We start from the raw sequence: 23744 nt of genomic DNA, 5'->3' as shown, positions 1-23744 counted from the left end.
GTTGGCACAAGTGTCTGGATGGTGGTACCCTTCCTGGGCATGGGGAACATGGAAAGGTTCAGGTTGGAGGGGAAGAATGTGAGCTATAGTCTTGGAAATGATGAGTTCTGTTTTGGCTCCTTCAGGGTTAAGGGAGCTGTGGAACATTCAGAGGGGGAGGTCAGGGTGGCAGTCAGATACGTGGTTGTGTCCCTCTGGGGAGAGGGCAGCACAGATACAGAATAGGGAGACCTCAGCAGAGAGGCTGAAGGGGATGGCAGTGTCCAGGGCTTGCCATAGGGAGAGAAGGGCAGTGGGCCGAGGAAGAGGTTCCCACAGCAGGGACTGGGGAGGCACTGCCAGGGAGGGGGAGAGCCTGGCGAGAATTCTGGATCTGCAGGGAAAGAGTGATTCAAGAAGGAGGTCTGAAGGCCCAGGAGAACTGTGAAGTGGTTGTTGGATTTGGCAATAAGGGGGCCAAGTGACCTTGGAGAGAGCAGAGTCTGTGCAGGGGTGAGGCTGGGGAGGAAGGGCGGGGAGGAAGCAGGAGCCCAAAGGCAGGGGGCTGGGGGCAGATGGGAGGGGAAGGAGGGAAGGCAGGTGTAGACAGCTCTCTTAAGGGAAGGTGGCCTCTAGAGTGGGACACGGGGTCAAGGGGATGTCTTATGGGGACCTTCCTGGCAGGATGAGTGGGTGAAAACAGCAGAACACAAACAGCCAGGAATTTACCTTTCAGAGAGCCTCTTCAAGCCTTTGTCTGCAGCAGCAAATACCACCTAAAGGCTGGGTACATCTGTCACCTGCACGGTAAAAAGTGGCTAAAAGCAGAAACTCTGAAGTAAGACAGTCTGGGTGGGCACCTCAAAAACTGCAAACTGGGCTTCCCTGGTGGCGCAGTGGTTGAGAGTCCGCCTGCCGATGCAGGGGAGGCGGGTTCGTGCCCCGGTCCGGGAAGATCTGACATGCCGCGGAGCGGCTGGGCCCGTGAGCCATGGCCGCTGAGCCTGCGCGTCCGGAGCCTGTGCTCCACAACGGGAGAGGCCACAAGAGTGAGAGGCCCGTGTACCGCAAAAAAAAAACAACAACAACAGCAAAAAAAAAACTGTGCAAACTTGGGCTAGTTAACCTCTCTGTCTCAATTTTTCATCTGTAAAGTGGGGACAATAGTAATCGTTATGATAACTCTTCCATCGCGTTATATGCCACGCACTGTAGTAAGTGCTTTATGAATAGTTACTCTTCAATTCTCACCGCAGGCCTATAGAGGCAGGTGTGGAGAGGATTAGTGGGTGAATATAAATAAAGTGCCTAGAATCGTGCTTGGCACGTGGTAAACACTAGATGACGGTGCAGTTACTCATGTTATCATTATTATTATTCTACATGACTGAGGGAAAGTCAAAGCCCCCAGAAGACCGGCTCCTGTTTCTAGCCTGCAAATGTCTCCCCAAACGTCTCCAGAGGTTTCTGAGCACGTGAGAGGGCTCAGACTCGCCAGGCCTGAATGTAAGCTCCACGAGGAGAGGGGTGCAGCGGTGAACAGATTCCCCAGGGCCAAGACCATAGCTTGGTCTGTGGTAGGCCCTCAGGAAATATTTGTTAAATGAGTCAATGAAAGGGAATTCTCCAGCGGTCCAGTGGTTAGGACTTGGCACTTTCACTGCAGGGGGCACGGGTTCAATTCCTGGCCGGGGAACTAAGATCCCACAAGCCGAGCAGTGCAGCCAAAAAAGAAAATTAAAAAAAGGGTCGACGAAGTATTGGGGCCATTTGCCCCAACTTCCAATCTGCAGTATCAGTTCCTTCTAAGACATCCCGACCTGGTGGCCACCCACCCTCTGCTTGCACATCTCACGCAGTGAGGCCGTCACTACCCGCTAAGGCAACGTCCTCCTTCTGGATGGTTCGGATGGAAGGCCCTGTCACTTCCACTCTGGGGTCCCGGCTCTGCCCTCCTCCAACGTAGAAGGTGGTGAGCCTCTCTGAACCTCCCCCGGCCATAGAGGATTTCCAGGCTGAGTGTCTGTCATCTCTCCCTTGACTCCCTGGGGCCTATTCTCAACTCAGCCCCCAGAGGGATCCTGTTAAGAAGCTCTGTCTGGGGCTTCCCTGGTGGCGCAGTGGTTGAGAGTCCGCCTACCGATGCAGGGGACACGGGTTCATGCCCCGATCCGGGAAGATCCCACATGCCGCGGAGCGGCTGGGCCCGTGAGCCGTGGCTGCTGAGCCTGCACGTCCGGAGCCTGTGCTCCGCAACGGGAGAGGCCGCAGCAGTGAGAGGCCCGCGTACCACAAAAAAAAAAAAAAAAAAAAGAAGCTCTGTCTGATCTTCTTTCACCTCCACTCAAAACCCTCCAGGAGCTTCCAGCTCAGAGGACAAGCTAAGGTCCCTTCATGGCCAGCGAGGCCCTCTACAAGGCCACCTCCCACTGCAAACCGCTCTCTTTCCATCCCAGAGTGAGAAACTCTGACAGTCCCTGACAGTTTCTGTTTTTATTGGTCAAGAATTCTTTACAAAATCCACACACACTCATCCACACACATACCAGATGCCTCCCCTGGCTTGGCCACCCCCTGCCCTGCTCTCTCCTGGGATCAGAGCTTCCTGGCCTCACTCAGGGATGCCATCCTGCAGCCCGTCCAGGCTACCAGTGGAGGAGCAGAGAGAAGGAACCTCCTTTTCTCCTTCCCGGCTTAGAAACAGAAGCCTGTGCCTGACCTGTGGGGGCAGCAGGTGGGAGTGACAAGGAAGCATCGTCCCCTTCCCTCTTTCAAACTCCCTGAGTTGCCAGCTTAGGCCCCCAAGTGCCACAGCTGCTAAGGCCTTGGGATCCTCTTCTACATGAAGCTTCCCCGTCCCCATTTTGCAGACTGGAGAATGGAGGTCCAAAGAGGGAGGATGATCTCCCCAGGTCACAGCATTGTTGCTATAGTAGAGCAGGGACTGGAACTCAGTTCTTCCCGGCTCCCAGGAGATCAGAAGAAACCCTGCTTGAAAGCCGGGACCTGGAGCAGGAGGGGAGTGCCCAGGGAGAGCAGCCCCAGGGCAGCCGAGTGAGCAGCGTGGTCCGGCCAGCACTATACAGATTTGCCAAGGGTGCCCTCTGTGACTGCCCGTGTGGCTTGCTCGGGTATACAGTCCGGGTCCGTCAGGATACTGGTAGATGTACTCAGCTGGCGTAGGGAGTTCAGAACAGCTGGGAAGACAGAGAGAGAGGGAGAGACACTTTCTGGGGTCAGGGCCCTACCCTTGGATGCTGAAGACAGAGGGATCGGGGGAGGTACTAGTTAGCAAGACTGTCAGTCATCCTCTCCTAGGATCTCTGTCTGCAGATGTCCTGGTGGCCCATCTGGGGGCCTGGTGGGGATGGACAAGACCCTAGGCCACAGTGAAGACAGGCTGGATCTGGGGTCTGAGTAGGGTGGAACCCCCTGCCCTGAGGCTTGCCAGGGGGCTCACGTACTTGGCCGGAGAGCAGGCAGGGAGCAGTACTGGTCCAGCCAGGCCAGTGAGGTCTGGCGGAGGCTCTGCAGGCTTGCCGTAGACACCATCCCATTGAAGGATTCGAACAGAGGCCGGATGAGGATGCTGAACTGGACCCAGGTCAAGGAGCAGTTCTGTCATCCAGCTGGTACCCTCACCCATTTCACATGTAGCCCTGACATCTGGCCACTGTCCAGCCTTGAACCCTAAGGACTCCTACTGTAGCCGCTCTCCCATACACTAAGGCCCTCCCAGCTCTCTGGCTCTCAGGCCCTTCCCCCAGCTCCTCCAGGACCTTCCTTCTGGGCTGGACTGTCCCCCATCCCTGGGCTTCCTGCCCTGGCTCAGTCAAGGGCTTGACCAGGTAAGGGAGTGAGAGATTCTATGTCTTCCCACAGGCCCACCCCAGTCATGTTACTCCAAGTTTAGGTTCTCCCAAACTGCCCCTGGGACTTTCTGAGGGCAGGGCTGTGGTCCCCTCACCCAGGGGGCTCCCCCTCAGTTTCCCTCTGCTCCCAGCCCACTACTGGGTAATGCTGCTGGCCAAGATGCCAGGGGCCTTGAAGAGGGGGTAGAATCGGAGCCCTTTCCTCTGGGATCAGCTCTGAGACCCTGCCCGGCCCGGGGAGCAGAGCCTGTGTCGGGCCCAGCCTGGTCCGGCTGCAGCGCTCACCCCGCCACTGGCCAAGTGAGGATACTACCCAGAACTTCCAGTTATGCAGCGTGCGGGTCCGGACATAGTCATCGAACATGTCTCGCATTTGGTCGAACCGCTGGTGTGTGATGGGCACTCCCGTAGCGGGCAGCTGCTGCTGGCACAGGCTGGGGGCACGGGGCAGGTCAGGGCGGGGAGTCAGGCAGCAGGCCCCCTGGCCCAGCGCCTGCAGGGCCCCCCACCCACTTGATGGCGGCATTGAGCGCCTCGATCTGGTCCCGGAGCTGCTGGGCCTCCTCCTGCTTGGCGGCTCGCTCCTGCTGCAGCATGGCGATGTACTCGGCTGTCTTCTGCAGCGTCGTGGCTTTGCTCATCTACGGCAGCACCGTAGGGCTGGGCTCAGGGACTGGGGGTCCCCCACCCTGGGACCCACTGAGGCACTGGGATGGGAGGAGGCAACCGGGTGTGTGGAGGGCCCTGGGGTGTTCCACGATGGGGCCCTGGGGCTTGGGGGTGCCAGCCTGGGCTGGAGACGCACCTTGAGGTTGGGCTGGGTGCTGAGTGTGCTCACCAACCCGTGCAGAGTGTCAAACCCCAGCTTGATGTTGAAGCGCCGCTTCTGCTCCGCAGAGATGTGTGTGATGCGCCGGTTTTCGGTCTGAGGGGGCAGAAAGCGGGGTGAGCCTAGGAGGGGGCGTGGGAGGGCCTGTGGGGAGCAAACAGACCCTAGGGTGAGAAATGGTGCCACCTTGTTGTCCGGATGGCCCCGGCTTAGGATGCGTTGAGGGGAAGAGATGCACGTGCTCAGAGTCCCCTGGCCCGGCAGGGAGTTGAGCTCCCCAGACAGCCGCCGCTCACCACCTGTGTCAGAGACAGACAGACCCACAGACAGACCAACACAGGGGAGAGGGTCCCATTTCCCTGGCCCTCTCATCCTGGCCCCAGATGTAGTCCCCCCTTCTTCCTTCCCCTCCCTCCCTCCCGCAGAGCTCCCCGATCCCTGCAACCCCTCTTTACCGCTGGGTGCTGGGGGCGAGAGCCGCTCCGCTTTGGGGACAATCAGGGGCCTGGGAGGGGCCAATGTGGCTGGACCCGGAGGTGGTCGGGGCGGTGTAGGGGCCGGGGTCGGGGGAAAGAAGGTGCAGGGGAACTCGGGGGCTATCTCCTGCTGGGGTGGAGAAGGGCAGAGAGTCGGGGTGAAGCCCCGGGGTTCACCGCCACCTCCCAGTGCCCGCCATCTTACCGGGGACCCTGGGGACCGGAGGAGGGCGCTGGACACAAGCGCAGGTTCCAGGGCTTGCTCAGGCTTGGCTGTGCACAGACAGAACTGTGAGGGCTGCTGGGGCCCCCATCCCATCATCTCCCAAGACCCCGTCCCTCCCCTCCTCACTGCCCACACCGCTTTTGGATTCAGGGCCCAGGTCCCTCATTCCTTGCCACCTGCCCTCCGGCTGAGCCTGCCCCTTAGCCTCCACCCTCTAATCCCACAGGCTCCCCGCTCCGCATCTGGTCTCCACATCCCCTTCCCAGCTCACCTGCTGTGAGCAGCTGTGCGAGGCAAGGATTGTTGCCCCCAGCAGTGGCAGGGGCCAAGGTGGGGGGGCTGGGCCTCCGCCCCCTGGGGGACTGGGTAGGGGGCTTGCCTCTGGGCCGCGTGCCTTGGGGCACGGTGAAGTGAGGCCCCAACGGGGGCTCCGAATACCCCGAGGGTAGAAGGTCTAAGGGGAAGGGGGCGGGGGCAGGGCCTGGACCCAGCTGGGGGGTGGGTGCGAAGGCCGTGGGAGCAGACGGCGGGGACACTCCCGGGGCAGGAGGGACAGGAGGGAAAGAGAATCTGGGAGAGAAGACAGGCTCTTCCTGCAGCATAGCAGGCAGTGGAGCCATGGGAGGGAAAGGGGGTGGGGCACAGGGCTCCAGGCCAAGCCCCTTGGCAGGGCTGGGGTATTGGAGGAGGGGTGGGCGTGCGGGAGTGGGTGGGAGCTTGGGCTTGGGGTCTTCAGGAAGGAGGAAATCAGAGCTCAGGAAGGCACTGGAGTCCAGAGGGCCAGGGCAGCTGCTCCGAGCCTGGTTGGGGGACAGAGGGCAGGGGAGAGAGCTAGCCCTTCTGAGGCCTCCCAGGCAGCCTCTTGCCCTGCCTGAGCTCTGGACTGGGCACTGGGAGAGTTGGGAGAAATGGTCCCTGGCCTCAGACACACACCCCAGGAAAATTATAATCTAATGAGGGGAAAGAGTGGAACCCATTTATGCACAAATTAGGCATGAGAAAGAGCATCAATCTTCCTGCCTGCCCATTCGTTCACCAAATAACTTACCAACCCATCCATCCATCCATCCATCCATCCATCCATCCATCCATCCATCCTCCATCCATTCACCTACCTATCTATTCTCTCATCTATGAGCTAGCTCATCTACCTATATTTCTACCAGCCTACCAGGTATTAACCCATTCACCAATCCATCCAACCACCTATATACTTCATTCACTCACCCACCAACCCACCCATAGTCCATCCATCTATCCACCATCTGTATATTCACCAGCCGCACATCCATCCACCAGCCCATTTATTGATCCACCAAACTACTTACTCATTTACAAATTCATCCACCAGCCCATCCATCCAACCAACCACTCACCTACCTATATATATATATACCAAGCTGTAAGCATCTACCCCCATCTACAACCCAGTGATCTATTCTCCAACACACCCATCCATCCACACACTCATCCGTTCACTCACTTGCTCACTCATTGGGCAACCATTTACCCAGTGCCGTCAATGTGCTTGAACTGTGCTAAGTATGAGAAAGCACAGCCCTTCCAGCAAGGAGCTCACAGTCTAGTCAAGGAGAGAGACCTCTCAAACAACGAACTCTGCTAGTGCCTGAGAAGTCTGATAACGGAGGGAAAAGGCAACTATCCTAGCATCATGGGGGCAACATCTGAAGTGGGCCTGGGAGTTCCTGAACCAAAATGATGGAGTCGCTGCTTCCTAACTGCACACGCTCGGCTTCGGCCTCCCTGCTTCCGCTCCTGCTTCTCCTCCCCTCTACTGGTCTCTTCTTCTGCCCAAACCCAAGTCATTCATTAAGGCCCAGAACTCCCCCCTCTTCCAGGAAGTCTTCCACAAGCAGCCCAGCTCCACGCTCCTCTGTCCTCAGGCTCCCCCCCAACCATCTTGTCAGTTCTGCTTCACGAGGGTCTTTCCTCCCCAGCTGAACGGTGCCCTCCTGCAGGCCACAGATGGGGTCTTTCTCCCCCTCCAGTCTCTCTCGATGGACTGAGCATACTCAGGAAGTACCCTGAATACCTCCGGGGTGTGGGCAGGTGAGCTGGGCAGGGTGAGCTCACCTGCAGGCGGTTATGTCCCGAGAGGTGGGTCATGCCCGAGCAGGCAGAGGGCACCTCCGAGCCCAGGGTCCCACTGCTGAGGCCAGGGTCAGCCATGGGGCCGAAGCTGGGGGGCTCCAGGAAGCTTGAGGGTGTAGGTGTCTGTGGGGGGCGGTAGTTGGTGAAGAAATCTGTAATTCAGACACACAGGGTGGCAGCTGTCAGGGCTAAGGCCGCGGCTGGAAGCAGCGGGCTGGCCCTGTCCCCAGGCTGGGCTGGCAGTGGGGTGGGGGCCGGCGAGGGAGGGGGGGCCTTCCACAGGAGATTGTGAAACTGGGAGAGTTTCTGTCTCAGGGGAAGCCACAGCAGAGGCTCTGGTGGGATGGGCCTGAGTGGGAGACAGCAGGGGGATGTGCGGGGGTGTCAGTGGGACACCCCAGGAAGCAGCCTTCCCACCGAGCCCCAAAACTGGCTCCAGAGGCCCCCCTTCCCCACCCCCGGCCTGGGAATCCCAGGCCTTGTCTGCTTCTGTTACCAGCTCTGCTGGGGACGTGGTGGGGCGGGGTGGTACTGGTACTGGAGACTACCCGGGAGGGAAAGGGTGGGGTCCAAGGGGAGGAGGTCTAGGATGGGGAAAAGGGCATCATGGCGTCAGGAGTTCACAGAGTGAGTTAGGGGTGAGAGGGGTCAGAAGGTCAGTAGGTCTGGGACAAGTCGGGTTTGCTGGAAGGTCAATGGGTAGGGCTACAAGGACAGAGCTCAGGAGTGTGGGTGAAGGGACTAAGGGGGGTCAGAGCAGGGGTCAGAGGGTGGGCTCAGAGCGGGGGCAGGAGTGAGGGGGTGCTGGAAGGCCTGGAAGAGCTGGCGGGGAGCGGGGCAGCCAGATTGTTTGAGGTGCGGGTTGTGCAAGCCCCAGGCTATTCTGGTTTTGGGAAGCAGCTGCCTGCGGCCTAACCACATCCCGGGCCTGGGTGCGCCCGCCCGCCCGCTCCCTTCCGGGCACCTTTCTCTGACCCTGAGCAGTCTCCTGTCTGCACCAGCTCCCAAGGCCTCCTGGTCTGGTCAGACACGACCCCACTAGCCTTGGATGGACCCCAGCCCCCTGGCCAAGACAGGAGGTCAGGCCTTTCTCCCGGGGGCCCCCTCGAAGGAAACTCAGGAGTGGGATAAGCCAGCACCAAACCTCGAGGCTGACCGGGTCTTATTTGTGCATCTCATGTGACTGGGGGCCCGTGTGCTGCTGGATGGCCGGCTCTGCGTGTGTCAGTCTCATGTAACACCTGTCTGTCTGCCTCCCTGTGTGTCGGTCCTGCTCTCTGGAGCTCTATCTGAGTCCGTGTGCACCTGCCCTGGTGTGAGGTGCTCAGTGTGTACATGTCTGCCCTGTGCCCACCTCTGTGTGTGTCTGTGTGTCTTTCTCGGCCACAAGGGCCGAAGGGCTCTTCTTGCTGTCCTCCTGCCTCTCTTCCACAGAAGGACTGGGTGGCAGCGGGTGAGCGGCTGCCGATCTTCCACCCCCGGCCCCCAGGGACCACGGGCCTCATCACGTAGCCCCGGGATGCTCAGGGCCACAGAGCAGCTGCTGCTCACTGTGCCGCCCACTCCCCAGAACCCGGTGGGGCTCACAGAGCAGCAAGCCCAGCCCAGCCTGAGTCACCACGTCCCCTCACCACGGCGTGTCCCCACCCCACGCCCGCAGAAGGCACTTCCGAGTCCCAGCCACCCGCGGAGCCCTCCCACCCTGTCGCCCCCACTGACCTGCCATCCCCTGGCCGAGCCCCTCCCCCGCCCGGTGCTTCCCCGAGGGGCCCTCAGCCAGCCTCTCCCTGCTCCCTGAGCCCCTCCACCAAGCCCCCTCCCTCCACAGAGTTATGGCCCCCTCACTAGGTTTCCTCTCAAGTGAGGAGCTCTTGGGGACCAAGCGGCAGCCCTGACGGCCCTGGCGCTCCCTGCCCTCCCAGTTCACGGGGCGCTTAAGGGGGCCACACTAGCCGCCTCCCCTGTGCGACCCACACCCCATACCGTAGGTTGCCCTCGCTGGCCCCCACTCTGGCAGCCACGCTGCACTGAGAGAAGTCGCTTCCCAGCCCCGGTCGATCAGGTTTTGCCCAGAGCCCGGGTTTGGGGGGCAGCGGCTGGGCTCCTACCTGCGGCAGGGGTCTGTGTGCCCAGACGGGGCTGCTGCCCTCCCAGGCTGGTCTGCTCCCAGGGCACTGCCATCAACACTGCTGTCCCCGCAGCCCCCAGCCCCCACCCAGGCAGGCATGGGGGTGGTTCCTCATTCCCTCGTCCCCGCCCCATAGGCTTCCACCTCTTAACTGACAGGCCCAGGACCCTGCCAGTCAGGAAGGAGTGGAGGGGTCACCCAATGCAAGCCTTTATCCCAGGAGCCCCCTTTCTGCACCCAAGGCCTCAGCTGAGACAGGCTGAGCCTCCACGTCTGACCCCCAGCACGGCTCCGGAGCCCCCTAAGTGTGTGGCTCTCAGCAGCAGTCTAAGTGAAGGAAGCGATGCGAGAGACAGGCTGCTACAGAGACAAGAAGAGACGTCGGTCCACATGTGCTATATAGACATGATATCTCCGGAGGGACACGAGAAAGCGGCGACTGGTGGCCCTGGGGTTCAGGAGAGGGAGCCAGGGCCAAGGGCTACTTTAAAGAATGCTTTGTAAGATATGATTCCTGGGGTTTTCTTAAAAATAACATAGGAGGGGAGAATTGGGTGAGGTCTAGATGAGATAAAATGGCCAAGAGTTGATAAATGTTGACGTTGGTGAGGATTCCATGAGGGTCAGTGAACTCCTCTCTCTCCCTACCTGTGTGTATGCTTGAAATGTTCTTTAATAAATAGTTTTTTTAATGAATTATATAAATACTGATAAATAGACCCAAACAAAGGAGAGCCATCAAAGACCCTCTCTCCCCTGAGAGAGTCCCAGCATCTACTGCTCTCCTGGGAACTCCCCAGAGCCTGCAGCTTCAACGCTCCTGGTCCCCTGTCCCCTGCTAGGTACCCTGTCTGGCTTGCTCTCACCTGAGGCCACGGCACCTGCATCCCAAGGCCAGACAAAGGGAGACCAGGAAGATCCCTCAGAAATCACCCAGATCATCTGCCCTCCCAGAGGGGCCTGGGACTGGCCTGAGGTCTCAAGCGTACTGGGGCTTTCCTCCCACTGACCCTGACCATCCACTCACCCAGGAGGAGGGGCCTGCCCCACCTGAGATCTCCATGAAGTCATCCAGGCTGGGCTGCAGAGGCGTCAGGTCTGGCTGGATCATGTCAGCGTTGCCAACATAGGCTGGAGGGGGCAGTGGTGATGTCAGCAGCATCGGGCAGGGCGGAGTGGGGGCACCCATGCCTGGCCATCCTCCCTTGGCTGCCTGGATCCCCTCAGGCCTCCCTTTCCTGGCGCAGCCCCTCACCGTCCTCGGGGGGCAGCTGCAGGGGTGTAGGACCGGGCTGAGTCATGGTGAAGAGTGTGTCGGAGATGTCGGACAGAAAGCAGTCGAGATCCAGAAGCTGCCGCCTGCCGGTCTCCTCCTCTGGGCCCGCCAGCAGGACGGGCACCACGCTGGTGAAGAGCTGCTCGCACCATCGCTCCGGCGGCTGCCACCCCCCTTCCACCTGAGGAGACAGAGCTGTCAGCAGCCCCAGGTGGGCTCCACTGCCCTACTCCTTCCCAGTCTGGAGACACAGGGGTCTCCCACCGCCCCCTGCCTGGGGGATGAAGTGGTCAGCCATCCAGGGGGCCTCTCTGCAGACAGCCCCTCCTCTCCTCTCTCCGGTGGACCCAGTTTGCTGCCTGAAAGGCTAGGGTCACCCCACTGGCCTCCAACAACTCCTCCCAGGAGAGAGGCTGGGGTGGCCTGCTGAAGAGATGAGGGTCCCTTCCTGCCCCTACACTTTTCCCTACCTGGGTCCCCAGTTCTTAGAGCCCCATGCTTCCCCACCACTTGCTTAGTGAACCAGAAGGCTTGGGGTCTTCCCACCACTGCGCTCCAATGCTGCCCTTCCCAAGAGGAGAAAAGCTCAATTAATCAACCAGAGGACACACCCACTCCACTCACGTCCCACCCTCACCCCACCACCACTGCCTCGCCCACCCAGAGGGAAGCATCCAGTCTCTGGGTCCAGGGAGCACCCACCTGCTTTGGGGCCAGGAGATCCCCTTCCCTGCTGGACTTACGGAGCTGCAGGAACACACAAAGGTGGACACTGGATCCCTTTCCGCTCCTCCATCGCTCCCCGCCAAGGCCTCCCTACTCACTAGCTCCCCCAGATCAACCGGATCCCTCACTTCCCCTCGGAAGCTCTTTGGCCCTGGGAGGTAAGGAGGTTGCGAGGAGGCCCTGTGGCCACTGGGTGGCGCTGTCGGCCTGGGTCTTAATGGAGGACAGGGTCGGGGTTGGGGTTGGGGGGGAAGCCCTCTGGGGCTCTAGCAAGAGAGGCCGTGGCCAGAAGTCGCAGGGGAAAGGGCCCCCCACTGACCCGCTTCTTGTAGTAGATGCGCCACTTATGGTACTCGCGCATGACCACCTCGATGCGCCGCTTCCAATAATTCCCCTCCAAGACGACGGCCTGAGGAGGGCCGGGTAGGGGACTCAGTGCGAGGGGCGGCACCGACCCCACCCCTCACCCAGTCTCCCTCTGGGCCAGCCCCTCCCGCTCAGCATGAGGAGTGATGGGCAGGAGGGGCCTGGCTTGGTGGGGCGGCAGGTGGTTGGTCCTGTGGTCTCAGCTACCTCCGGTTTCCGGTGCTCATCAGCCTCAGGCCCCTGCAGGGGGGTCACGAAGCCACACACGGGGCTCTTCCTCCGCTCCACATCTGAGAGAAGAGCGCCAGGTCAGGGGTGTCCAGCTCCCTCATCTCCCATCCAAGGGGACTGGGACTCAAGTGCCACACTATGAAATCCTGCTTGGCCTTCCATGCTCTGATTAAGTGCCACCTCCTCCAGGAAGCCTTGCTGCCTGCTCTAGCTCTCCCAGATCTCCCTCTTCTATGAGACTCTGTAAAACAAACCTCCCACACCCCATCTGCCCCCTTGGGAGCCTAGTAGGTGTGCAGGCAATGCTTGCTGAATGGCATTGTTGGGCCACACGAAGTTAATTGCCCCAAGAAGGTCCTGGTCAGGCTGGCGGGCTAGAGGTCCAGAGCCCTGGTCCCCTGCTTCAGGATACCCAATTCCATCTGAGAGCCACCGCTGGCCCACTTCAGGCCACCTGCCTGAGCCCTTTCTCTGCCTCCTCTACTCCCATCCCTGTCTTCAACCTTATCTCTCTCCAGGCTCCTTTTTGGCCTATAAACAAATTCCAGGCTCTCCTTTACCTCTCAAACCTTCCCCTTCCTTTGCTTCCCAACAAGCTAAATTTCTTCCCATCACCCCTTTGCTTTCCTCCCAGACTCTGGCAGACCTGTCACTCACCACATCCACCTCTGCCCTCCCAGTTGCATTGTCACCTCCGGTACCTCAGCATCTGCCCGCACACCCACCCCGCTGGCCCAGCTCCTGAACTCAAGGCTCTGGCCCTCCCCAGTCCTGTCCTCCGAGACCTTGGCTGCAGGGCACCTTCCTCCTCCCTAAGCCCCGGGAACCTTCCCTCTGTTCTCCTACCTCCCTGACCACTTTTCACTGGCCCTTCTGCCAGGCCCACTCCCCCTAGCCTCTCTCACCCTGCTCCTTTCCAGTTTCAGACCCATCTTCCAGCTGCCTGGGGAACCTCCATTAGGAAGTCTCAAAACACCACTCTCAGACGTTTGGGAACTTCCCTCCCAAGCCCACGCCTCCTCTGGACTGCATCCCAGTCTCCCAGCTCCCCACCATCTCCCAGTGTCCCCATCTAATCCTTGGACTAACCCTCTCAATCCCAAGGGTGTGTGGCATTTCTTCCACCGTCCCCGCCCCTCCCTATTCTCACTGTTCCCCCTGGTCTAGTGTCATTTCTCGCCTAGACCTCCCTGACTCCAGCCTCACACTCTCCAGCCCATCTTCCTGCTGCGGCCAAGTCAATTCTTCCTAAAGGGCAGTACAGGTCTAAACCCCTCCATGGCTCCCTGAACCTCCAGGATAAAGCCCTCACCCCTTAGCCTGGCTTCCAAGCCCTCCGGGACTGGCCCCACTGCTTCTCCTGCCTTTCCATTGCCTTCATATGCCCCACCTTGAAGCCAGACCCTAACCGCCCCCCCACACACAACAGCCCTCTGGTTTTATTCTACGTGGAATCCCCTTCCCTTCCCTCTGCCTCATCACGTCTGCCCTCCCATCAGGATAGCCTAGGGCTGCTCCTGTTCTAGGAAGCTTTCCCTTGTCTGAAACCCCATGGTCCCATGTGCCTCACTTTCCACCCTGCCTTGGCCATTTCTCTACATGCTGGCCTCTCCGTTGGGAGTGAAGGCAGAAGCTGTTGCTTTTAGCCCCAAATCCTTACATCTGGCACAGAGCTTGGCACACAGCAGTCCAGGCTGCGTGGACTCCTGGGGGTTAGAGCAAGGAGGATCTCAGAGTATCTGTTCCTGGCTGCCTAGTTGAGGATATGAGCACCAGGAAAGACTGGGCTTGCCCAGGGCCCCCAGAGAGTCAGTGCTGAGCAGGCCCGGTCAGGCTCTGCCCTCCCCCACTTGGCAACCCTGTGCTCTGGACAGAAGGGCAGGGATCATGTGGCTTCGTAGAGCTGGGACATGCTTTATTTAACAATGATAAGTTCATCCATTCATGCAGCCTCCTAGGCCCTTGCACCTATGCTGGGATAGATGCTGGGACAGGGGATCTATGAATGAATCGGGGAGGAATCTCCCAGCTTAGTGGGAGAGACAGGAAAGCACAACATCACACGAGCTAAAGCAAGGTGGAGAGTCAGCTCATGAGAGGTGCTCTGGGATATCAGAGGAAATCAGGATGACTTGGGGGTGTGGAAAAGGAAGGGCTCTTGGAGGCCAGGAGCCTGCCGAAAGGGTGGGGGTGTGAGGGGGAGGAGCCAGGCAGCCCTCCAGCAACCCCACTCCTCCCCCTTTCCTGCAGCCCCCCTTCAAACCTTCCGTGTTCGGGGAGGAGGAGTCCTGACATTGGTTAATAATAGCTGTTGCTATTATCGCAATAATAGTAGTAAATCCCAGCAGCTCACCTTCAGGGAGCCCTTGTGTGTTTCAGGCCCTGTGCTGAGATACGGACCATCTATCTCGCTGAAAACTCACAGCAAACCTCAGCAATAGGATCTATTATGATTCCCACTTGACAGATGAGCAAGCACCAACTGGGGGAGGCTAGGGACTTTCCCAAGGTCACACAGCTAGGGTGTGCTGGAACTTGACTCAATCCCCCTCTGACTTAGAACTTGGGGTCCTTCCATCAACTTGTGCCACAAGCTGGGTGAGGACCCCTGGGTGGCATCAGAAATTTCTTCTGCAGAGAGAAGGGTCTGCACCCCATCCAGCTTTGAGGGGAAAGGGTACAGGGTGAAAGCTCAGGGTGGGGTGGGAGGGTGAGGGAGTTAGAGACACCTTCTCCCCCCGGCCTATCAGCTTCCTGGTTTGGGCAGGGCCCGTCCTTAACATTCTCAGGCGAGGGCTGGAAGCCAGCCAGCTGGGAGCAGTGAAAGGAGCACTGGGCTGAGTTGCAGAGCCCTGAACTCACAGCCAGTCATAGCTCTGCTCCTTTTATGCTCAGTGACCCTGAGTAAGTCACTCGCCTTCTGGGTCTCACTTGCTCATCCATAAAATGGGGGTGATAAAACCTATCTCCCAGGGTTGCTAGGAAGCCTTAAATAAGATGATTTCGGAAAGTGCCGGGCACAAAGATGAATAGAAACCAAAAACAAACAAACAAAAAAAACCCACTTGTTTTCTCTGCTTGAATGGAATCCAGTGGAGCCACTACAGAGAATACCGTGTGTGGTCCCTCCTACGCTGTGTGTTCCCAGCTCAGCGCAGCCTTTGATCCTACAGGGGGACCTTACTGAGCTGGACAAGGTCCAGCACAGGTCTCTCAGCCTCTGCTACCCTGCCATGGGGCATAGGTGGGTTTTGTATCCCCAAATGAATGACCGTGACCTCCTCAAGGGTACATCGGATTCAACCATCATTTATTAAGCACCAACTTTGTGCCAGCCCTGTTCATACCCGTTATCCCCATGCCAGCCATCAAAGTTAGGACTCTTGGCCTCATTTTATAGATGAAAAAAATGGGTTCAGAGAGGTTAGACAACTTGCCTGCAGTCACACAGCCAGCAAGGGGCAGAGACAGGGTGCGAAACCAGCTCTGGGTGACTCCAAGACCAGAGTCCCTTCCACATGGCCTCTCTGGGCCCCCTCCCCGCAAATCTCCATGGTGGGGAACCTAAGGACGTCAGTAGAAGGCTGGTAGAGACCCACCAGGATCTGAGTTTCCCCTTTGCGAAGGGGTGCGATTGGCCCGGATAGTACTGAACGCCTCTTTCTACCCTGGCATTTGAGGCACCTGACTACACTAATGGGATGCAGAATGGGCCTTGAACCGTTCCCCAAATCTCAGCTCACTTTAGGACTTCCGAAGGGTGACCCCTGCTGTGTCCAACTTCACAGTGCAGAGCGCCCTTTGGGACACATCCCCCAAGACCCTCTGGGTTTAGAAGCTGTTGAGGGGTCCTGATGCTGGGAACCTGGCCTCCCCCAAAGCTCTCTGTGGCTGCTGGCCCTGAGGGCCCTGGGGGTTTCCGGGGCGGCCCCTTTGTCAGCCCTCCTGCTGGGGCCTGTGGTGCCCACTCACACTGGATATACCAGGCCCTCCAGATGGCGTTGTTGAGGCGGATCTTGTCCCGGCACAGCAGCTTGAGGCCTTTGAAATTCTTCCACTTGGGAGAAACCAGCTTGCCACTGTCAGAGGGAGAGGGCTGGGTCAGGGGGGGCGTGGAGAAAGGGCATGGTTGGAGGGGGCTGGTTCCACTTTCTTCCCATGCACGAGGCACTCATCTATGGTGGGCAACTCGATGGACACCCCTCCCAAATCCTGTCCCTCACTCTAATCTGCCTGAAGTGTCTACCCTGAGAGGCAGACCTTTAAAATACTCTCCCAGGTCCCCACTTGGGGCCTCTGTGTTCTTTGGTGAGACCTGCTGAAATCTGTTTATCAGCTCAGGTGTCAGAAAGACAATGCCCATTGGCCTCACAGGCATCTATCTCATAGGCTGGCTAAGGAGGGTTTTCGCCTGTTTCTTACTTAAGGAAACTGAGGGTCAAGACACGAAGGGGACATGCCCAAGGTCACATGACATGATGGAGACTCACTCAGGACCTGTGGCTTTTTCTCCACCAGTCTCACTGGCCCCCTTAGGCCTAGGGGATGGGTAAGCTTTGTCTGAGTAGAGACAGAGCCTCTTCACCAGAGGCAGCCTCCAAGCAGCCAGCCACTGCCTTTTCACTGCCCTTCTGGTGTCTGCCCAGCCCAGAATCCCAGGATGGCAATCTGGACTGACCTGGAAGGTGCACCCCTTCCCAGGGGTGTGTGCAACACAATAGCCACCAGGGCCCACCCAAAGGAAGGCAGCTAGGATGGTAGAGTGATGGGCTGGGGGCACCTTGACCCTAACCCTGACCCTGACTCTAACCCTAGTAGTCAATCAAATCCATGAGACGGAAGGGCTCTACCAGGTGAGGGGCTTGACTCTCAGGGTCCTGATGGGCACAGGCCAAGTCTGCCACCCCCGGGGAGCTGGCCTAGGAGGCCAAGATGTTCAGGGTCTTAGACCCCTGCTGGCCCCTCCCTCGCTCCTCATGATTCACAAGCTGGGTTATGCATGAGTCCCCTCTGGCCCAGCTTCTCCAACCCTTGCTCACATGGAAGGCTGAGGCCCCAAGGCTTAGTCTTTCAGAACGCCAGGCCTGCTCTCTCCAGGGCCCTCTCCCAGTTCCTGGGGGTGAGGGGCAGGTGGGTGGCAGTCTGGCTCCTGCAGCCCCTTGAGTGCATGGGTCACTGGGTCCCCTCTACTCTCTGGTCTCCAAGCTCCTGTGTTTGCTCTGGGGTTGGAGGGGGACTGCTACCCCCAGGCACAACAGGCCTCATTACCCAAATAGAGTACATGGCCCAAGCACCCAGGCCCGCTGGCTGGCCCCTCTCCCTCCTAAGTCAGATAAACACCATCTGTCTAGAAGGGAGACATGGAGTAGGGGCACTCTGATACCTCCTGGGCCAGCTTCTTCTGTGGCACCTGGGGGGACTCCTGAGTTTGTTGCCCCAGCCTGTATCCCAGCAACCTCCCAGCCCACTCTGATCACCCCGCGCCCTACCCCCAGCCTGCCTGCCCTCCCTCCTCCATTTCCCTGCTGAGGCTACAGCGTTTGTGGCCAGGCAGGGCTGGGGGAGGTGAGACAGTGACATCCACGCCCAGGAGGAAAGGATTTGGTCTGTGCTGGGCCTGTTGGCTGGGAGGCAAGGAGAGGGGCCCAGCCTGGAGCCAAAAGCCTGTGACCAGGGTTCAAGGGATTCTTACGAGCAATAGAAATTCTGGGAATCTTGGGGATGGGATGGAGAAAACTCAGAACACCCCGCCCTCCCCTGCCCACACACACATATCTACCTTGTGGAAATTTCCCTGGAAATTTCCTTAGAGTCCTGCTTGCTCCACCTCACTCCTGAGGCCATTCTTTCCATAGCTAGCCAGCTCTGACCATGAACAAGTGTTCTCTTGGAACTTCCAGAACCTGCCTCCCTGAGGGTTCCACCCGCAGAACCATGGAACACGGGCCTCCTCCCAGTGCAGCAGTCCTCTCTCTGCCCATACAGCCCTGCTGAGGGTGAAGGCTGGTCAGACGTCTACAGGCTGTTCTCCGGGTCAAGCTGGCCAGTTCTTCCTGGCACCTCTGGACTCCTTGCCTTGCTGTCCCTGCCCATCTCCTTACTCTCTTGGGATACCCCAGCTTCCACAATCCTCTCCCCTCCAAGGAACCCCTACAATTAGGGGTCTTTAAGGGCTAAAACACTGTCCCAGTCTGAGCCTCAGTTTTTTCCTCTATGGGGGAACTCAAAGACTCCTCTGACACCGAGCCACTACCATCCCTGGCACTTAGGACCCCACCCGGGGCGGGCCACAGAGGTTGAATATTCTGGGGGTTTAGGGAGAAAGCCCAGCCCTCTCTACCCCAGCTGCCCCTGTATGGGGTCACATCAGCTTCCAGTCAGCCTCCTAGTGTGGGCGGTTCTTGGAGTGTGCTCTGCCCCCTGCCTTGCCATTTCCCCTGAACCTCCCCTTTTGGTCACTGTGGTCTGAGATAGGGGCATGAGCCAGCCCAGGCAGAGCAGTGTGTAATGTAAAGCAGAAAGCTTAAGTTGGGAATGGATGGGAAAAGGGGGACCCTGGGGGAGTCTGGGGAGCAGGGGTGCCCAAATCTGGTGTACCGTGACCTTAGATGCCCTTTCCCAGGAGGTCCCCTGATGTCCGAGGAGGGGCGGGAGGAAGGGATGGGAATTTGAACTTTCCACACAGGTCTGGCGCTCTGGATGATCAGATTGCAACACGACCTGGGCCCGGGGCCAGAGCGTGTGGGCCAAGGTTACAAAGCGTCCAGCCAATGGGAGTCGAGGCTGGGCGCCACAGTGGGGGGTGGGCAACACTCTTCCCCAATCCCCACCCCAGCTCTGGATCCCAGTCAGAGCAAGTGCAGGTCTGTAGCCAGCGGTTCTCAGAAGAGGAGGAGGAGCCGCAGAGGAAGAGGAATATTTACACAGAGAAAAGATCAAGGCTGGCCGATCCCCCTTTCTCCCCTACGGTTCTCGGTTGATAATTTATCCTGGTCCCTCCGCTCCGGGGAACTTTGCTCTCCGGGGCACTGAGCCAGGACCCCGGTTCGCGCCCTCCCCTGGGACACAGGAGTGGAGCTGGGGCCGTGCGCGGCCGGCGTGCTCTGCGACGCGCCAATCAGGGGTCCCAGGCAACATTAGGCGCTCAGCCTCGCGTGGCGACCCGGGTGGGCGAGGCCACGCCGCCCGGACACCAGCCCCGCGCGGCCTGCAACACCCACTGCCGGACCACAGCTGGGAAACTAAGAGTTGCGCCCCTCTGGGCCGGCCGGGGCACCCTCCTCCCGCCACCCTCGACCTAGCAGGTCAAGAACAGGTGTTCCGGCAATTGAGGGGTGAAGGGTGGACGAGAGACTGGGTTTCAGTCGACGTTGGCTATGAATTGGGACAACATGGGCGCGAGGTGTATCGCGAGGGTGCAAGAATAGAGCGGGCCTGGGCGGGGACTGCTGCGTTGGGAGCGGAAGGCTACAGGTTGTCCGGTGGAGTGGCCCCCGGGGTGGAGGGTGGGAATGTTAGGATGGCCTAGGGTCCTAGGAGCGCAAGGGATGCCCTGGGGGAATCTTTGGGGGCAGAGGGGTCGGGACGGGAGAGAGAGGCCCGCGGTGGGCCTACGGAGGTCGAGGTGGAGGGCAGGAGATCCCAGCCTTAGGGAAGGGGGTCTCGGTGCTGAGGAATGGGAACCAGGAGGCGCGCAAGCATGTCAGGGGCCAGTGGGCTGGGCCGGGGTCAGAGGACGCTCCGGGCTGGGGAGAGGAGGGTATCCAGGATGTCGCCGGAGTCTCTGAGAGCAGCCGGGACCAAGGCTGGGGGCCCGGTGGGGTGTCCGGGGCCCCAGCGCGCGGTCCCGCCATGGAGGGCCGAGGTCGTCGGCCCCGAAGCCCCCCTCACCTGTAGGCCAGGCTCATGCACTCGAAGAGGCGGGTGAGTGTGGGGTCGATGCTGCGCGGCCCGAAGTCGGCGAGCCCCAGGGGCCCCTCCTGGTCGCGCCGCCGGGTCAGCGAGTCGCTGTGCGGCGATGACACCATGAAGTGACCGCTGTGGATGACCTGCGAGCGGAGCAGCCCGCCTGCGCTGTGCCGGGTACTTGGGTCCTCAGAGTCTGTGTCTGAGTCCGAATCCGGGCTGGGGACGACCCGCGGGCCCTGCAAGCCCGCGACCAGACCCGCCAGCGCTCCGGCCGTGGCCATAGCCGCCGCCGCCGCCTCGCCTGGGCTAGGTGCAGCTGCCCGCGCAACCCTTGGGGCCAGGCCGGCTCATTAGCATAGCCCCGCCCTCCAACCACGCTCGAGGGGCGGGGCCTCGTGGCGTGTGGGAGTGGAAGGGGCTGTCTTAAATTAGCATAATCAATGCGCCAGGTGTGAGAACTCTGGCCTGGAGCTCCCGCGGTCTAGAGTTTGGAAGAGGAGGAGGTCCCTATGTCCCCTCCCGTCTTTCCTTATGCTGTGACCACTTGGAGTCCTGGTGGAACCGCCCCTACTTCACCCAAAAGGGGTCTCAAGAAGAGTCGTTCACACCTGAGCCAGAAAGCGCCTCAGTGCCAGGGATTCCTGCCCCCAGGGGTGCCCTCCCGTGAAGCCCCTCACCTAACTACTGCCCCCCTGCTCTCTTTGATCTCCCGGCTCACATTCACTCTCTCAGTGCTCCACGCAGCTGGAAGCACCCACCTCTCAGAAGTCTCGCGTGGCCTACCCACAGGAAGGTCTCAATACCTCCAGTTACCATTATAATCATCACTGCACCTGCACAGAGGTCCTGGGGGTTAGATGAGCGTGAATCCTGCCTGGCCACACAGGATCGTTACCAGTGGTGATGGGTAATCGCTGGCAAGGCAGAGCCTTGGTCACCCTCCCCTGGACATCCCCTAGGCAGGCCATCTGCTCTGGGCCCCCTCCTCTCACCGACCCAGTGGTCCACCTTGTGTTCCTGTTTCTGAAGGCCCTCTTCTCACCCAGAGGACACAAACTAGGCTGTTCGGTCTGAGGCAATCACACCTGTCACCTCACTGGCGCCTTTAACAATCCTTAGAGGTAGAGTTCTTGCCCCACATCAGAGCGGGCACCAGAGTCCACAGGAGTGCAAACAGGCCCACGGATCTACAGAGGGACAGCCACAAAGCCTGGTCTAGAAGAATTCCGGCATTCCCACCCAGGGCTATCTCTGGTGCGGGGACAGGTGAGGGCTGGAGGCAAATGTTAACCTCCCTTGGTTTTGCAGAGGGTGTGGCCTAGTTAAGACACAGGAGGGAAAGGGGAGGAAGTGGTCATTTGGGGGCTGAAGGCTTGGAAAAGGTTCCCCCATACACTTTCTTCCATCCCCTGGTAGGATCACACAGCTCCCACAATCAAACAGCAGTGCCCCGAGGGCCCCTGGGACCGCTTGAGGTGCTGAAATGGTTACCCAGGCTGGTCACAGGCCAGCCCTTCCACACACCACGTCCCTTGGACAGGTTCCCTCTGTCCCTGACAAACAGTCACCTCACATTACCAGGAGCCCCAGCTGCCCTGCTCCACTTGCCCTCTGCTGCTCTCTGCAGGTGTTCCCTCTCCCAAATTCTGGGGCTCCTCATATGCCCACCTCAGCCTGCCTCCTCTGGAGAGAGGGCCCTCCCTAAGTGGCCCTTTTGGGATCCTTGGCACAGTGGATTTCCCTTATGTGCCTGTCTGACTTCTCCCCTGGCCTCCGGGCCCTGAGGCAGAACTGTGTCCTAGAGTATCTGAGCCCCCATGCTGGGCACCCAGGCACTTGGGGAACGCACTGTGGAGGTAGGAGTAGGAAACAGGGCCTCCTCTTCCTTGGCGCCTCCTAGCTTCAGGGGCCCTGGCTTAAGCAGACACCTGAATTGATCCTGCTCTGCCACTAATTCCATGAATGACCCTGGGCAAGTCTCTGTCTTACTGGGGATCTGTCTCTCTGTAAAATGGGGAAGTTGAATTCAGTGATTTCTTAGGGTCCTGCAACTTGAACCACCCTTGGTTCTAAGTCCCTGCTATCAGCATTCCAGCTCACCCTCCCAGGCTCCTCAGGCCTCCTGTCCCCAGGAGAAAATCTCAGAGTTGTGTTCTGTGGTTCAAAAGACTTTCCTTTGAGCTGGTTCTCAGTAGAGTGGATTATCTCCCTCACCCCTTGCCCTAACCCTCCACAGGCATCTGCACCCCATTTCTGCCCTCCTGAGGGCCTGATAATACCTTTGGAGGCTTAAGCACTGAAAAGACAATCCCTCTGCACATAATTCAAAACAAAACAACACTACAACAAATAAAAGGAAGTCCAAGATAAACAAGGGCCTATTGTATAGCACGGGGAACTATATTCAATATCTTGTAATGACCTATAATAGAAAAGAATCGGAAAAGAATATATATTATATTTATATGAAAAAAAAATATATATATAAAGAATATATATAAAAAATGGAATCACTTAGCTGTACACCTAACAAACTAACACAACACTGTAAATCAACTATACTTCAATTAAAAAAAAAATGACACAAAAAATACAAAACAGTTACCCAAATGAATTTTGGAAAAAAATAAACTCACTTATCTGAATAAAAAAAGGAAGTCCACAAATTCTGATTTCTCCCATGATGACATCTTCAATCTTAAAAATACATATATCAATTACTAAATTTTAAAAAGTGTTCTGGGACTTCCCTGGTGGTGCAGTGGTTAAGAATCTGCCTGCCAATGCAGGGGACATGGGTTCAATCCCTGGTCCAGGAAGATCCCACACGCGGCGGAGCAGCTAAGCCCATGTGTCACAACTACTGAGCCTGCACTCTAGAGCCCACGAGCCACAACTACTGAGCCCACGCGCCACAACTAGTGAAGCCCGTGCGCCGAGAGCCCGTGCTCTGCAACAAGAGAAGCCACTGCAACAAGAAGCCTGCGCACCGCAATGAAGAGTAGCTCCCGCTCGCCACAACTAGAGAAAGCCTGTGCACAGCAACGAAGATCCAATGCAGCCAATAAATAAATAAATAAAACCCATCACTAGTCTAAATAAATAATTTGATTAGAAGTGTTCTAAATGCCTCAACTTTCCTGAGGCCTTGAATGTGTGCTTCCTTCACTTTACCCAGCCTCCCCCAACCTATCTGTATGGCCATTTAAGGGAGTACGTATTCCTCATTCCAGGCACTGTGTCCAACACTTTTGAACCATCATCTCTAATGCTACTGAAGTAAGTGTTATTAGCTTCATATTACAGTTGAAGAGACAGGCTCAGAGCGGGGAAGCAGTTACTCAAGGCCCCCAGCTGAGAAAAGGCAGAGCCAGATCTGACTTGGAAGCCCTGGTTCCTACACCTATGAGGCTGCCACTCTCCATAGACCGAGGGCATAGCCGTTTCAGAGTGTCCTTGCCCAGATGACAGTGCAGACTTGCGTGTGCTAGCCCAGGTCACCCCTTCGCTCCTTTCCCATTTGGCCTGTATCACCCAGTGTTTATAACCTCTTGCTACAGACAAGTCTTTTTCACAGCTGTGGAGATGTAGGGCGAGGTCTTGACTGGGTGTGAA

The 23744-nt window shown here is 58.4% G+C and overlaps 1 protein-coding gene across 5 annotated transcripts; it reads right to left on the bottom strand.

Moving 5' to 3' along the window:
* Nucleotides 1–2323: 2323 nt before the first annotated feature.
* Nucleotides 2324–20692, bottom strand: MLXIPL (MLX interacting protein like). Of its 5 annotated transcripts, none has more exons than XM_060032243.1 (17): nt 20112–20691; nt 16194–16300; nt 12198–12280; nt 11944–12033; nt 11601–11645; nt 10878–11079; nt 10673–10753; nt 7477–7646; nt 5654–6182; nt 5362–5429; nt 5136–5286; nt 4867–4979; nt 4657–4776; nt 4365–4492; nt 4162–4285; nt 3444–3573; nt 2324–3176 (listed from the first exon to the last, which is right to left on the bottom strand). In XM_060032243.1, the coding sequence occupies exons 1-17, from the start codon at nt 20408–20410 to the stop codon at nt 3058–3060; spliced, it is 2559 nt and encodes an 852-aa protein (XP_059888226.1). In that variant the 5' UTR covers nt 20411–20691; the 3' UTR covers nt 2324–3057. The 5 variants fall into 5 exon arrangements, with proteins under 5 accessions (XP_059888226.1, XP_059888228.1, XP_059888225.1 ...); XM_060032245.1 differs by having other exon boundaries at nt 5136–5283; XM_060032242.1 differs by having other exon boundaries at nt 5136–5429; nt 20112–20692.
* Between the last annotated feature and the right edge of the window lie 3052 nt (nt 20693–23744).

This window comes from Delphinus delphis, chromosome 15 (assembly GCF_949987515.2).
Source record: "Delphinus delphis chromosome 15, mDelDel1.2, whole genome shotgun sequence".
Classification (NCBI taxonomy): domain Eukaryota; kingdom Metazoa; phylum Chordata; class Mammalia; order Artiodactyla; family Delphinidae; genus Delphinus; species Delphinus delphis.
This window is presented reverse-complemented; position numbering and strand designations above follow the sequence as displayed.